Source organism: Mauremys mutica, chromosome 2 (genome assembly GCF_020497125.1).
Source record: "Mauremys mutica isolate MM-2020 ecotype Southern chromosome 2, ASM2049712v1, whole genome shotgun sequence".
Classification (NCBI taxonomy): domain Eukaryota; kingdom Metazoa; phylum Chordata; order Testudines; family Geoemydidae; genus Mauremys; species Mauremys mutica.
In genome coordinates this window covers 202,947,033-202,962,365 of record NC_059073.1, presented here as the reverse complement: position 1 = coordinate 202,962,365, position 15,333 = coordinate 202,947,033, and the positions used below count along the sequence as shown (strand labels likewise).

Below are 15,333 nucleotides of genomic sequence, written 5' to 3'. Positions count from 1 at the left end.
TCCTTATCTCACAGCAGTGTTGTGTGGATAAATGCATTAGAGATTGTGAGGCATTCAAATACTACTGTGGTAAAAGCTATATAAATGTTTCATGGTTGGGTGAATGGGATTGAAGTAATGGGTCTCTGACCACTAGGAAATCCTCCCTTGCAGTTCCTAGAATTGATTTCCTGTAAATAAATACTCAGAATTCTGCAATGCTGAATTTTATTTAAAATCCATTAATCTTCCAATAAAAAAAATTAGCCATTTTTCAGAAGCCTGTTTTTGTTTTATAAAGCAAATAAATGTAACTAGTAGAAATGAAATGACAAATCATTTAAAATTACAGATTAGTACTCCACCCCTGCAAATATTTATGGGACCAGTTTTTCCCGTTGATTTCACTGAACGCAGTTGGCGTATCCACATCCAAAAAGTACCCGGTGTGCACAAGGTTTTTGCGGGATAAGAGCCTAAGAGACTGATTCTGCACTACAAAATTCTGCAAAATTCCCATTGAAATCAAGGAGTGTAGCCTCAGCCCTTGAAGTTCCACAGTTACAAAATTAAAATAATATAATAGGAAATATGGTCACATATAAAACTGTTTGCTCTCAAGCAGAAGAAGCCATCTGTGCTAATTAGAGAAATAGCCAACAAAATCAAATTGAAATGCATGTCTTAATATTTGGAGCACGGTGTTCCAAAGTGGGTGACCAGATGTCCCGATTTTATAGGAACAATCCCAATATTTGGGTTTTTTTCCTTATATAGACGCCCATTACTCCCCATCCCCATCCCGATTTTTCACACTTGCTATCTGGTCACCATAGTTTCATATGATCAGTCTTATGGCAAAGCAAAGTAAATTTCAGACACAAATGCTGATGTTGGAAGGTGTATGGAGAAGTTTAAGGTTTCTTTCCCTGGTGCTTGATTGGACTTTGCATCCTGTATATGAAGAAGAGTACGATGACGTAGTACATGGTGCTTTTCAGGAGTAGGACAATATATATGAAATACGCTGTCCTGTGTATGTAACTGTCCATAGTATCTACACAAAATACAACAACAAGTGGTTAATGTTATATATTCTATAGCCACAAAGAAAAATAAATATAAAACCATGTGTGATAGCATAAGGTATACATGGTATTTGATTGCAATAATTATACCACCTAATTAGACTATGCATAAATCAATATTTGATTGTGTCCTCTAAACAGGTCTACATTCTGATCAGACCTTCCCATCCAGGAGAGCTGATAGAAACAAAGAGGCATTGTCAGTGCTGGTATCGCTGGTGTCTGCTAAGGAGCAAGGAGAATGCTAGTGCTTCTTATAACAGTGTGTTGTCATGATTTTAGGGCAAAATTTTCAGACCTGGGTGCCTATGTTTGTTCTGAATCGGTATTCAAGCAGCTGATCAATCAAGTGGTCTGATTTTCAGAAGTACTGAAATTACACTGAAATCAGTTGGGTCTTCAAGCTTTCAGCACCTTTACGCACCATTTGAAAATTTTGGCTTTGAATTTTTATAATTTAACACGTTTAATGTTAGATTAAGGAACAGTGGCATGTGCAGGTTAAAGAACAATGACCCATGTGGCATGTTAACAAAGCACAACAAATGCCACCAAAACATGTATTTCAGCAGGACTTCTACACTGTTTAATCTGAGCTGCCCATGGGCATTAAGTTTTGGACCCTTTTGGTAACGCACAGTACATGTTAACATACAGCGACAGGTGCCAACTTTCTTCTTTCCACCCCAGTCCACTCCTTCCTCTAAGGTCCCAACCTTGCTCCGCCTCTTCTCCCCCCCACTCTGTCCCTTTCCCTGTGGCCATGCACCAGCCCCATCTCTTCCCTCCCATGGTCCACCCCCTCCCCCGAGTGCGCCCTGCCCTCGCTCCACCTCTTCCGCTCTGATTCCGGCCCCTCCCCCAATGCCTCCCCCCTGCCTCCGAGCAGCTGATTGGCTGGGTCCACAAAACAGCTGATTGGCAGGTGCTGGGGGGTACTCAGCACCCACTTTTTTCCCATGGGTGCTCCAGCCCCGGAGCACCCACTGCTGTAAGGAACTATCCTTACAGCAGTGTTCCACATCTAGAAAGAGAAAATATTTTCACTTTTGTATTAACTATATCAAATAGTGCTTAATTCTTGTATAGAAAATGAGAATTGAGACACAATTACCTGTGGAAAGCGTGGTGTTATTCTCAGCAAACTTGATACAACTTGTGGTGGTTTGAGGGATTACAGTTGTGTCTGAAAAGGTGTCTGCTAAAAACATAACATGTAAAAAGGGCTTTAATTGTCAAATGGGATTCCTGTTGAAAATGAAGGCATACTTTTCCTGGTAGACGTTCAAAGAGAAAGATGGGAAAAGTATTATAACTACAGTGACTCCAATATGGAAAGTTCATATTTTAAAACATGAGCACCTAGGTTCCATTCACAGAATAAATGCTCTGTAGCACGTAATTGATGTGCAAAAATCAAGTAGAGATAAAACTGGGAAAAATGCATATGCTCAGGCAGTGCAGAGCTCTGTGCCTGTAACAAGCTCACTTGAAGTCTTTGGCATTTGCGTGGGTGCCAGTGTCTGGAATAGTAGATCTGATTGCAGGGTCTGGACGTTGGCCCTTCTGTGTATTCAAGTTTTTGTTTATGTAGAGCCAGATGCATTTTGTCCCATCAAATTACTCAGTTGAATTTGCCCTTTTGCAATGTGTATGTATACTTGGCAGATAAAAACCTGGTCGCCTGATTTTGTCTCTAGCCTGAGGGACCTGAGACTGTTGGCATTCAGGGTAGTGGTAAGGTTGTTTAATAAATGTAAAGAGACAGAAGAAAATAGTCCTGATGAGGAGACAGTCTAAGGCCTTTCTCTTAGGTATTTTTCATGTGCAAGAGGGGGATGTGTGTGTTATTACTTTTGTTGCAATATATAGCACTTGTTCAAAACCAAACACTGCAGACTCCATTGACTTCAGTGGAATTGTGCTGATTTACACTAGCTGAGGATCTCAGCCAACATTTTATTTCATTCTAGAAAGATTTTAAACTGGGGGAGAGGAGCCAAAACTGAGCTTTTGATGGAGAAGTAAGCTTCAGTGATAGCCAACTTATGGAGAGATGGAAGCAAATCCTTTTAGAACAGTAATACATTTTATTGTTTTATTGTAAAGAAACAATGAACTCTCTAAATATATATAGAACTAGTTTTAATAATATAGTATATACCTGGAGATTCCATAGGAACATAATCTTCTTTGATTTCATGTTGATATTTGCAGCGATAATTCTTGTTGCTATTTTTATCTACGGTCAGCCAGCTGCTCAATGAGTATGACTGTTGATTGTCACCAGGGGGCCAAATTTCCTCATGTACTGCATTTTTCTCTGCATTCTTCTTCTTCTCATCTTCCCAAGTCACCTTAATAACATTTGGGTAAAAATCCTGAATGAAGCACATGTATGATACTTTCCCATGTTTTTCAGTAGAAGGAAGCAGGGCCTGAATCTTGGTGGAATCAAGTTTTGCTGGTATGTCTGTATTCATTTTGGAGAGAGAAATGAATTTGTTAGGAATTAAATGAATTCAGAATTAAATTATAGATATCATGCTTTACTTCTGAAACAATAAAGAATTCACAGATTTGAAAGTGGAAGAGAGAGGCAATTTCATTCCTTACACCCAATTCCTTCAAACTGCATGCAAGCACACGACCTTAACTCTGAGTTCAGCATGAGAATGATATCTCGTTGCCAAAAGTATTTTAACTATTTAAGTCTATAATATATTGTTACTGCCTATTAAATTCTGAAGATAGGAGTAAATTGTCCACTTATGAGTTACAGCTTTAGAGAGTTGGAATTCCAGAAGTTTATGTGCTTAAATTGAATGCAGGTTTTTGTGTAAAAGAAGACTCTGTGAGAGTGCCTATAATTTAGCTTCCAAACTCAAAACATATTAAACACTTTTTGAATGAATACTAAGTACAGCTTTATTTTCTGGTTCATTTCAAAACATTTGTGACTTTGAAAATCTCCCCTTTATTTACCCAAAATTTGTGTAAAAAAGACACCATCATTGTGAGAAGAAGAATACATCTACACAGCAATAAAAGACCTGCAGCACAACTACGACTGGTCGAAGTCTCCTGATTCTGACTTGCAGGGCTGGGGTTGTGTGGCTAAAAATTGCAGTGTAGATGTTTAAGCTTGAGCTGGAGTGCAAGCGCTGAAACCCAATGATGAAGGTGGTCTAAGAACCCAGGCTCCAGTCAGAGTCTGAATGACTACACTGCAGTTTTTAGCACCAAAGCCTGAGCCCCATGCTCTGAGTTAACACAGGCTCTGAGACTTGGTGCCATGAGATTTTTATTACAGTGTAGATGTACCTGAAGGGAAGGGTATTAAAGATTTCACAAACCTTTTAATAAGACCTCTCTTTAAATATCACTAGAATATTCTATCAGCAGGTAAATTTGCTCTGAACTAACTGTATATACTATTTAAGAACCTTGGTTAACACCTTTAAAAAGAGAAATGTAATTTTTAAGCCTTTTCCACACTAAGGAACTGAACCATTTTGAATTATTTTTGTGTCAATTATTCAGCTTAAAATGATACAAGAACATACAAGATATGTTCTGTTGCAGACCCAGACACTAGAACTTTGGGGAAACTGTTGCTGAACACCATTTTGGGAAATTACAGTAAATACATTAACATGTATCCCTCAGTGACAAAATATCCCTTAAGAAATTAACAAGGATGATGTATCCTGAAATGCATCATACATGTATTTGGCAAATGTAATGAAGTGTTATGCATAATTCTCAATGCTTCTGAAAATTAAGTCACTTAGATGCCCCAATAAGTATTTAGGAACCTAACTTTGGTCAACCACTTCTGAAAATCTTGATTATGAAGCATTACTAATAATGTAGCTCTGAAGAGAACTCAATTATCAAATCTTTGCTGAGGAATAGAGGGAATGTTGCTGTTTGTGTCCAAATCCTGGAGTGGATTAGGAAAGTGTCAAGTAGTGAACTTCTGCCGTATCTCCAGAGTTATTTTTAAATAATTCTGCCACAGTATTCATTTTGTCACTCTAGGAATAGAGCTGATCAAAAAAAACTGCAAAAAAAATCAATTTTTTCTCACTTCATAACATTTATAAAAATTGCTGCCTGCTATAAATTGGATAAAACATAATCAAAATATTTGTATTCAAAGTCTGAACTAGAAATGATAAAAACATTATTTGATCCCTGAGTTTGTGTAAGTGCATGAAATAATAAATACTGAACTGGACCGAAAAAGACTTCTCTACTAAAATCGCTATCTGTCTGCTCATTTCATATGGCTGACAGAAAACAATATATTTTTTAAACAGTATATTGAATTTACTAGTTATCACAAGAAGTGAGCAGGTTCAAAACACTTTTACTGCTGCTAATTTCTGTCTCCTGTTTGTCACTGTGGGATACAACCAAGACAATAAAGTTCCCAACCCAGCTAACTGCCAAAGAAGTATTCTCTACAGAACAAGGAAACATTCTCGTATTATAAATGTGCATCACAATGAAGAAACGGAAGGTTGTCAATATTTCAGTAGTGTTGAAGGTTCCCAAATGGGCACCATGTATCTTCTGCATTCTCTATTTGTTCCAACACTTATATAGAGGTGAAAAAATTAGAGGCCATTTAACAAAATAGTTGGCCTATACTCCAGAAAATATATTGAGTCTTGTATACATTCAAAAAATCTTTACATAGTTTCCTGCCCAGTGATGCTGCGCTTTGCAAAAACTAATGATTATATCTGACATTTCTCTCTAGATGCTTTTAGAAATTAGAGTCATATTTACATGTTGACGCTTTTGTAAGCACATGTAGTATTTTGTATTTCCACATGGTTAGATGGGTGTCTATCCAATATAAAATCTGAAATCTGTGCATATATAAGCAGCATGTGTGTTTGCATAAGTGGATTTGCAGCTGCATGAGCAAAATCAGTTTTAAATTTGTCACCTCATTTTACGCCTGATCTAAAACCCCTTAAAGCCAATGGGATTTTCTCCCTTGGCACCAATGGGCTTTGGATAAGACACTTTAAGAAGATCAGTCCCAACCTAACTTTTCAAAACACCTCACTTGTCTAATTTATTTAAGTAGAACTTTTAACAAGGAAGGCGTGTTGTAAAAGAATAAACATGATATATTCTCACTACTTTAAGTATCACTTCTCTTTTTTAAGTCGGCAGTTGACTTTGGGCCCCTTGGCTTCACTCTTTGCTCAAAAGAAATTCCTGTTAGTTTCAATGGGAGGTTTTCTAAAGGGAGGGTTCCAGGGCTAAGTTTTAAGTGACTCACTGCTAACTGATTTTTGTCTGTGTTTGCAATCTGCATGCCACTTATTAAAAAATAAGCTAATGGTATATTTGTAATTTTAATTTTGCATTATGTGCTTGGTCCAGCAAATGTGCCTGTGAATTTCTGAATGCTTCTCATTTCCCACTGAAACCAATGGACATCGAGGGTGCTCAGCACCTGGTATTATTTACACTCACAAGATAAAAGGATTGTTACGACATTTCTGTGTTGCTGGTCACTGACTTATGATTTCTTTAAAATTAGTGTTGTTAATAAGTTATTGCACTCAAAATTTTAGCCAGCGTACATTCTTGTATTGAGATAAATTATTGAGCTTAATTTGATAGATTTTGCCATTATAAAACATTTAAAATAGTTTATCTAAAAACTTACTAGTCACGACAAGTTTTGTGCCGGTTCCAAAGATTTTCGCAGCTCCCACAGTGTTGCAACTTACTACAAAATCTGCCCAAGACATTTCTATTCACAGGGACCAGATGTAAACAAACAGAGCATAAATAGGCACAACTGAGAGCCAGTTAATTCAACCAAAGAAATGATGGAAATTTTAATGTATTTTTCAGGGTGAGCTTACATTGGTATTGGTATTTTCAAAGTCTGTAATTTAGTAGCTTTTAAATTCTTTTTAAAAGAAAATCATTCATTTCACTGACAGAGAGGATCTGGTTGAGGTTTGAGACCTAATGTTGGACTCATACTATTTTCTTTTGCCTAGTGGATTGATGGAAATGGCTATTTCAGTTAAATTCTTCTGGATGCTCAGTGGTTTTATCTCTGTACTGCCAGAGTGGTCGAATGGGTGCATTGTAAAAATACCAATATAATGAAAGACATAATTAGAAAGAAACTCATTTTACAGTACACTATGACCTATTCCCTTTTCTCAAGATGTTTCATTACATTTTTCCACCCACTAAAAACGATTTTAAATGGTTTCCGAAATGTAAAACTGTCTAATACAATTTTGTTTTCCTGTGCAGTATAATTAAAAGGAATCGTAAAAGGCCAGTAGGCTTGGGGATTGGTTATATTCTTATTGGTCTCAATGACAAAGGAGAGAGATATTTTGAGATGCATATTTTAACAACCTAAATGTAGCTGGCCCTATGGAACATTATGAAACAAGGGCCAAATCCTAGTTCGACTTTCTATAGCACGTGTTGCGTAGCGTCTTGCTGATATAGACAGACTACAAAATATTTTGGACCAAATTCTCGACCAAGCAGAGATGAGAGTTGTACTGATGTAACCAGAGGAGAATTTGATTCAGATAGAATATTTTCCTTCATATTGCTCGTGTTTGAGAGCAATCACTCATTTAATTGTTGCATATTTTGGGAAAATTCCTTATGACAACAGTATTTCAATATGTCAGGGAAGAAACCCGCTCTCCCATGCAGTGTGACTAAATTTGTCAAGAACTGACCAGGACTCTGATCCTGAGGTACTGAGGAGCCTCAACTCCCATCAGAGTCAATGGCAGATCAGAAGCTTTCAGGACTGGGCTCACAATGCATGTTACAGGCTCAATCCTATACTTATTAAAAATATGGGGAATTTTGTTGCTGAATCAGGCCCTATTATTCCTGTACCCATCCACACTTATGTGATGGCATTTATGTTTCAGTATGAATTTGAATTACTTTTGTGCAATAGAAAATTACAATACTAATCTAAAATGCTCATGTCAGTAATCACATATACAATATTCACAAATATTGGCTCTCTTGGTTCCAGTGCACAACCTTTCTCCCAGACCTTCCACCTGCCCTATGCTCTTAACAAGAGAGAAAAAAAATTAGGGTGAAATCTGGGCTCCATCCAAGTTAATGTCAAAACTCCCATTGACATCAACAGGGCTGAGATTTCATCCCTAACTTCTTACATCTCCTGACTAATACATACTTGTGATATGAGAGGCTAAATCCTGGTCACTCCACTAAGCAGAGTAAAGGGTTTTTCTCTAGGAGAGCTACATGATGGACGGGAAGATGAAATCTTTCCCCCAACCTAGCTAGAGCATCATAGGTTGTGAGCTTTAATAATTTCCATACAGTTGCCCCTACACTGAGCAGGAATTTTGACCAGTTGATCTCCCTAGTCACAGACCCATTCCATGTCATCACCCCTCCCCTCCCCTACTCCTTATCCCCACTGTTCTTTGGTGCACAGGAGTCCCCTAGAATTGCCTTTTTGGCTTGCCCCCCGCACTGGATGGAACTGTGGATGTTCTCCTGGTCTGGAGTAATGACCCCTCCAGAAGAGAACAACCCAGCTTTGACACGGGGTGATCAAAAAAAATTCTGTGTCAATAATTAATAGTCAATGTGATCACTAATCTTTTTACTTTGAATTCCGTACATTAACCTCACATTTAGATAGTGAAGACATTCATTCTTCTACTGTAGCTCGCATATCATGTTTCTGTTGTCTGTTACCCTTTTTGAATAAATTGTGCTTGGCGGTTGCCAAATTTATAGTATCATAAGTAACTTTTTCTCTATGCTACTATAGAACTTACTTGAAACAATGAGCTTTGTGCCAGAGCCGAAGACTTTGATATCATTGTTCTCACTGTGTTCATGAGCTTTGCAAAAACTCATGGGTCAGATCTTCAGCTGCTGGAAATCAAAGGAGCTCCATTGAGGATCTGGCCCATATAGCTTCCATATGGCCCAATATAGCTTCATATTATTTGATGTGCAATTGTGAACAGAAGTTGAAGGAATCACTTTAATATATTAGACTTCTGATTTAAATGGTTTTTCCTTACAAAATGGCAAATGCTTGATCCTGTATTCCTCTGACATCCCAAACTCCAATAGATTGCATTAGATATTTGGAGTACTTTAGAAGCAGAGATGCAAAATAAGTTAAAAACTTCAAATGCATTCTACATACCAAAGGCTTAGGATTTCCTCAGGCTGGGATCCATCAGCATCACTTGAAATTTCTATTTTTCTTTTAAAGTGAATGTAGTACTTGTGAAAGGTGCCAAATTGACAGCACTGGAAACTACGTATATTGAAAATAATTCAGCATTCTACAACAGTGGTCCAGTGCTTACTAATGCTATCGTAAACTGTGATCTGTGATTTTTAACCATTGCTGGAGAATCTATTTTATTCAATGCTGGATTTCTTACCTGGTCCTAACAGTGTTTTTGAAATCTGTTTGCAAAGGTCAGCTTTAAGGGATGAGATAGTAAATTATTCTTAATATCCCTTAAGTTCTTGGTATTTCTGATACAACTGTCATCAACAATGCCTATCATGATGAAGTTTTTTAAGGTAGACTCCTGTCTTCTGACGATTCTTTGCTCACAACTGCACATCACTTTCTGCCATAAATTTGGATTTGGTCTTTTAGGGCTAATCGGGTTTAGATCAGATATTTATATATATTTTTTAAACAGTTTGTTATATTCAGTCATTAATGTTAAAAATCAGTACCTAGAACTGTTTCAAAAGACAGAAAACCAATTTAAACCAACCCTAGACTACTTGAGAATCTTATCATCAAAATAATTATCAGTAATAGGAGCTCCTTTGTACTTTATAACTAATAATCTACACTGATCACTCTGTTCTTAATGCACTTTGTTTTATAAAAAAAACCAAGTAACTTCCATCATATAATGTGAGATATGATCTTTGGGTCTATCTTTTAATAAGCATGCCAAATATTTTTGTATTTATTTCTGCTATGAAACTTAATGTAAAATGTTGGTGAATAATTTTTCTTATTTTAAAATAAAATGACCAAGTGCTTCTGAAAGTTGCCATATGGATAGCATTGTAGACTGAATCCCTTTCTACACAGGATAGATACAACAGAGGCAGGGGCAGAGGAAGCTTCTTCACACCAGCCCACCAAGCCATGTCAATTTAGTCCTGAAAGGACAACCTTTAGAGATGAGAGGGGATAGTTCAGTCTCCACATTCAGTTCAATCTTTGGCTTCTGCACAGAGCCTGCCAGTTTTTTTCCCTATAATATTGTGTTCAGAAGAATCTAGTTATACCATTTTAATGTAAACTTCTTTAATGATGACTAGATGTACCTTAATGGATACAATATGAGAAGCACCATTATTCCTATGTCATGCTCGTTGAAAGCATTAAGCTTGGTTCTGTTTCCAAATCTTTTTACTCATCTATTCCACTAAGCAAGAATTCTGAAGAATTCTGGTAGGTCCTGACCCTGCTCTCACTTACACTGGTGTAAATCTGGAGTAACTCCATTTTAAATGAATGGAGTGAAGTCAGTTTAAAAAGAGGAATGACGAGCATGAGAGCAAAATCAGAACTGCTAAGTATATATAACTTTACAAGCAATTTCTGCTTGTTCAATATACTTGTGAATAATGTTGTCCCTGCTAAGAAGTATGGTTATACAACATGGGTAAAATGCTGGCCGAAAAGTCATTGCCATTGAGTTCTATGGAGTCAGGATTTCACCTCATCTTCTTAGAACAGAAAAGCCCCAACTCTCATAATTCTGGAGTCAACTTCAGCCTGGCACAAATAGCCACAATTGCTACTGATTTTACTTAGAATTGTGCCAAGGTCTGAATATTTCCATGATGTTAGTGTTATTTTTTTCTTAGGAGGAATTTACTTACCCAATATTTGATATTTCTCTTTGAGAAGATATTTTGTTGCTAAAATATTTTATTGTATCCTACAGTTTTAATACACTAATAAATCAAGTGAGCAATCACAATCTACACATATTACAGACTTGCTTACCCATTTCTTAAACAGTCAAAACACCTGGTAAATCTATGGGAGTTTTGTCCATAGAATATTCACTTAAAGCAACACGCTGTCCCTGATCTGATATGCTTAGAATTAATTATGGTAGCATATTCATTTTAGTCGGCAGTATTACAAAAATTTACCTTTAGTCGAGAGCTATAGGTGTACTGAGGTAAACTTGATTGTGAATTAAGGTATAAAAGAGACTGGCAATTCTTGTTGATTTATATAAATGTGCAGAGCATGAGTCTGAAGGGTAAGGACCTGATTTTCGTTTGTGCAATGAGTTACACCAATGCAAACTGGGTGTAATATGCAACTTAATCGGAATGGGAGCATTTCCCATCGATTTTTCAGGAGCGTAAATGGCTTCCAAGAGCAACGCAAAGAAGACTCAGGCTCCAAGTCTATATTGCGAAACACTGTTAAGAACACTTGCAAGTGTTGGTTTGCGGCAATGCCAAGATACTTCACACAAGACGACAATCTCTAGGGCCAAATTCTTTCACTTACACTGATCTAGCAACAGGAATTCAGCTATGAAGTTGCTGACTACTTCAGAGATTGCTTCTTTTGTTTTAATTGAGAAGCACGACGTTACTTATTTCACAGTTTAGTTTTATGCATGTTTATGAATTTTAGTGAAAGAATTTGAGTAATATCAAAGCGAACATGAATTTTTGCCTCTGGACCAAGGACCAACATGCTTACGGTGGCACATCCTCTAAAAATGTCATTAAACAGCTGATTTTTAGAAAGATTAGTTAACTTGAAAAAAAATCTACTTTAAATCTATCAGTAAATATTTCAGGGTTGCTCTGGGATTGAAAAGTTGATGTATTCGGAATCAGACCCTACAAGGTGCTAACAATCCTGGCCTGCACTGAAGTCTACAGGAATTGATGGTGTTCAGCACCTCACATTAAGTGCTCAGTACTTCACAAGATCGAGCTTACAGTTGTTGAGCTTACCCATGATAAAAAGCTTTTCTATGATCACAATAAGCCTGTTTATCTTTGCATTACTGTAATTACCACATAACTTACCTGTTACTATGAGCTTGGTACCGGAGCCAAATACTTTGATGTAGTAGCCACTGGAAGTATCACAGTGAGCAAATCCTTTACAAAATACTGTACAGATCTAGTATCTTTATATTGATGAACCAGTAGTTGTTGCTTTAAAAAAAAATCTGATTTGCTATTTAAATTTCTTTCTGGCTTTGCAATAAAATAGTAAAAAGGGAAAATGCATGTAAAATAATGTGAAAATCATAGGGAAAATTTTCAAAGGGGCAAAAGACACTTAGACATCTAACTATCATTCCTGTGCACAAACACGTAATTGATAATCTGTCTCTGAAATTAATCTGATTCAATATGGTTTACATTAGGTGTTTCTAACAACTTGTGGAAAGGAACAAATTACTTTTTAAATTAGGGTCCACAGGCTGAGGTTATAAAATTAAGCCTGCATGCTGCCATCATTCCATTGTGGTTCTCCTAATGATAACGATAAGTTGAGGGTAGAATATAACTTTTAAATTGGGTATATTCATGAGAATTATTTTGGCTAACTTTTGCCATTTGGTGTAATTAGAAATATTCCCCAACATAAAACATTTGCTCTTCAGAAACATGTCTTTGTGTCAGGGACTAGGCACCCAGCAGGGACCACTTAGCAGTGTCTGGAGGGAAGAATAAGCTTAATTAAAGACCCAGAATTCTCTCCATCCTCTTAAATCCAAACATGGCTAAACCATTTTAATAATTGGAAATCATCTTTAAAAATAAAATTGAGAATCATATTATTGGATCAATTATCATAGTTTTTTAAAAGGATTACATCTATTATATATACCTTATTTATGTAAAAAATAAGCAAACCTTTCTTTCTCATTACTGTATGGAAACAAGAAGATTTACTGCATTTTGGCCTTGTTTTGGCCTTAAAGTTAAGCACATGCTTAAATGCCTTGCTGAATAGGAATGGACACATGCTTCAGTGTCTTCCTGAAGTGGAGCCTTCTTTAGAAAAGACAAGACACTTGAATTATTGTTACTATAAATATACCCTTCAGTGCTACTTACGGGACAGATCCTCCAAGTGCTGATCATCCTCAATTCTTATTTAAATCAATGAGCATTGAAGAAGCTCAACAACTCATGTGATGGGATGCTAAATATACGGTATTGTATAAAAAACCATAAGTTCTACATTTCACATTTACTGCTAACAATAAGTGGTTCCACTTCTGAATATTTTTGCATAATTGTCTGTGTTACACTGCTAAACAATATCTCCAAACAATTTACATCATTCTCATTGATTACACGAGTGTAACTGGTTTGTTCTGAATTAGAGAGATTATCATGGATGAAATCCTGACCCCATTGAAATCAATTGGAGTTTTACCTTTTAGTTCAGTGGAATCAGGATTTTACCTCATATATTTATGATGAGCTTGATTTTGTCCTGGATAACAAGCATAATAAATACAGAAAGTAAATGTATGCTTTGAAAAATTTTTGAGAAACTTACTTGAAACCACCAGTTTGGTGCCCGAGCCAAAGTACTTTACTATTCCATACTCACATCATTGAAATCCTCTACAAAAACTAATGAATTATCAAGTTATTAATTTCATCAGACTAAAATTCTGAAGTTCATATTTTAAATACAAAGTCCACAATCTGAACAAGACTTGCTATCGGCCACTTAATTGTGTGAGTACTAAACCATGTTTATGCACTTTGTGAACTCCTGTTCCTTTTTGCTACCAAAAATGTTTTTTGCTCCTTCACATACATCAGTGCATGGTTAATTGACTGGAGTGAATTGTTGATAAGCAAGCAGTCCCATTAATTTTAGTGGATGTGCAGGATTAAATCCTACAATCTCAAATAGGGATAGGAAGGATGGTCTCAGTCCCACCAGAGTGGGACTGAGGACATTTGTCTTTGTTTCTGGCTCTCTCTGTGTGACCTTGGGCAAATCACAGTCTCTGTGCTTCACTTTACATTTTAACATGCTCTTAATGCATAGTTTAGAAAATGACATTTCCTAGACAATGTATTATAAATACTGTTATGTACTCAACATTAACTAGCACTTATATTATTGATAGGACTGTTTCTGTAGCTTTAAACCGATAAAGAACATTATACACAAATGGGATACTTTAAATAAAACCACTTACTGAGGACCTGAAGACTGTTGCACCTCAGGCAATTTTCCTTCATTACTCAACGTACACTGATATAGCACTAACAATAACAAACTCATACTTGCTAAATTGAAACCTGTGCTGTGAATTTAACACTTACTGGCATTTGGACTCTTTCAATGGAGTTGCATGAGAGATGAATTTGGCCCAATATTTTAAATGTAAATCTCTCCATTTCCCTCTTTCCTGATTCTTAACAGCCATTCAGTAAGTATTCCAGCCTTTTACACTTGTATTCAATTTACTCATTAGGACCAAATACTCCTCTCAGTCAATCCATTGGTGTCCTTGGCAGTTCCACAATCAGATCAAGAGCAATATATGGTTCATGTGCAAACTCTGTTTTTTATATTCAATTATTCGGTCCAATTTTTCTGTCCTTTGTTTTTTCTTTTGGTAAATAGAATCAATCAAGAATAAACATACTTACTGGAAACAACTAGTTTGGTTCCTGTGCCAAAGTACTTAATCCAACTTGAAGCATCACGTTGACTTTTCGTTTTACAATAAGCTGTAGTACTTTACTTATGCTGCTGTGTCCTTGCTCTTATAACTAGCCACTCTAACCAGTAGCTGGGAAAATACTTCTAATGAAGTATTCCTGATTTCTTGACTGCATGGAGAATTTAACAAATTTCACATTTCTGTGCCACCATAAAGCTGATACATAAATTCTCTTCCCAATAATTCTATTTGCACATCCTTGCAACTTTTCTGTTAACGAATGATCACTCCTTAAAATGGAAACTAGATGATGGCTTCTATTTGACTTTAATGTTGTTAATAGACTGTTGCATCAGGCAGTTCTCAAACATTTTCATTGTGTGGTCCACATATTAAAAGAGAGATTGTCTCATGCACTACAACACCTCTCCCATTCAATTATTCGGTAAAATTTTTCTGTCCTTTATTTTTTCTTTTGGTAAACAGAATCAATCAAGAATAAACATACTTAC

General features: G+C 36.4%; 1 gene segment (V, D, J or C); it reads right to left on the bottom strand.

Moving 5' to 3' along the window:
* Positions 1-233: 233 nt before the first annotated feature.
* On the bottom strand, positions 234-14,833 carry LOC123362976. The segment is given in 4 exon segments: positions 234-1,036; positions 2,182-2,268; positions 3,232-3,540; positions 14,808-14,833. Coding segments are annotated over 3 exon segments (462 nt in total).
* Between the last annotated feature and the right edge of the window lie 500 nt (positions 14,834-15,333).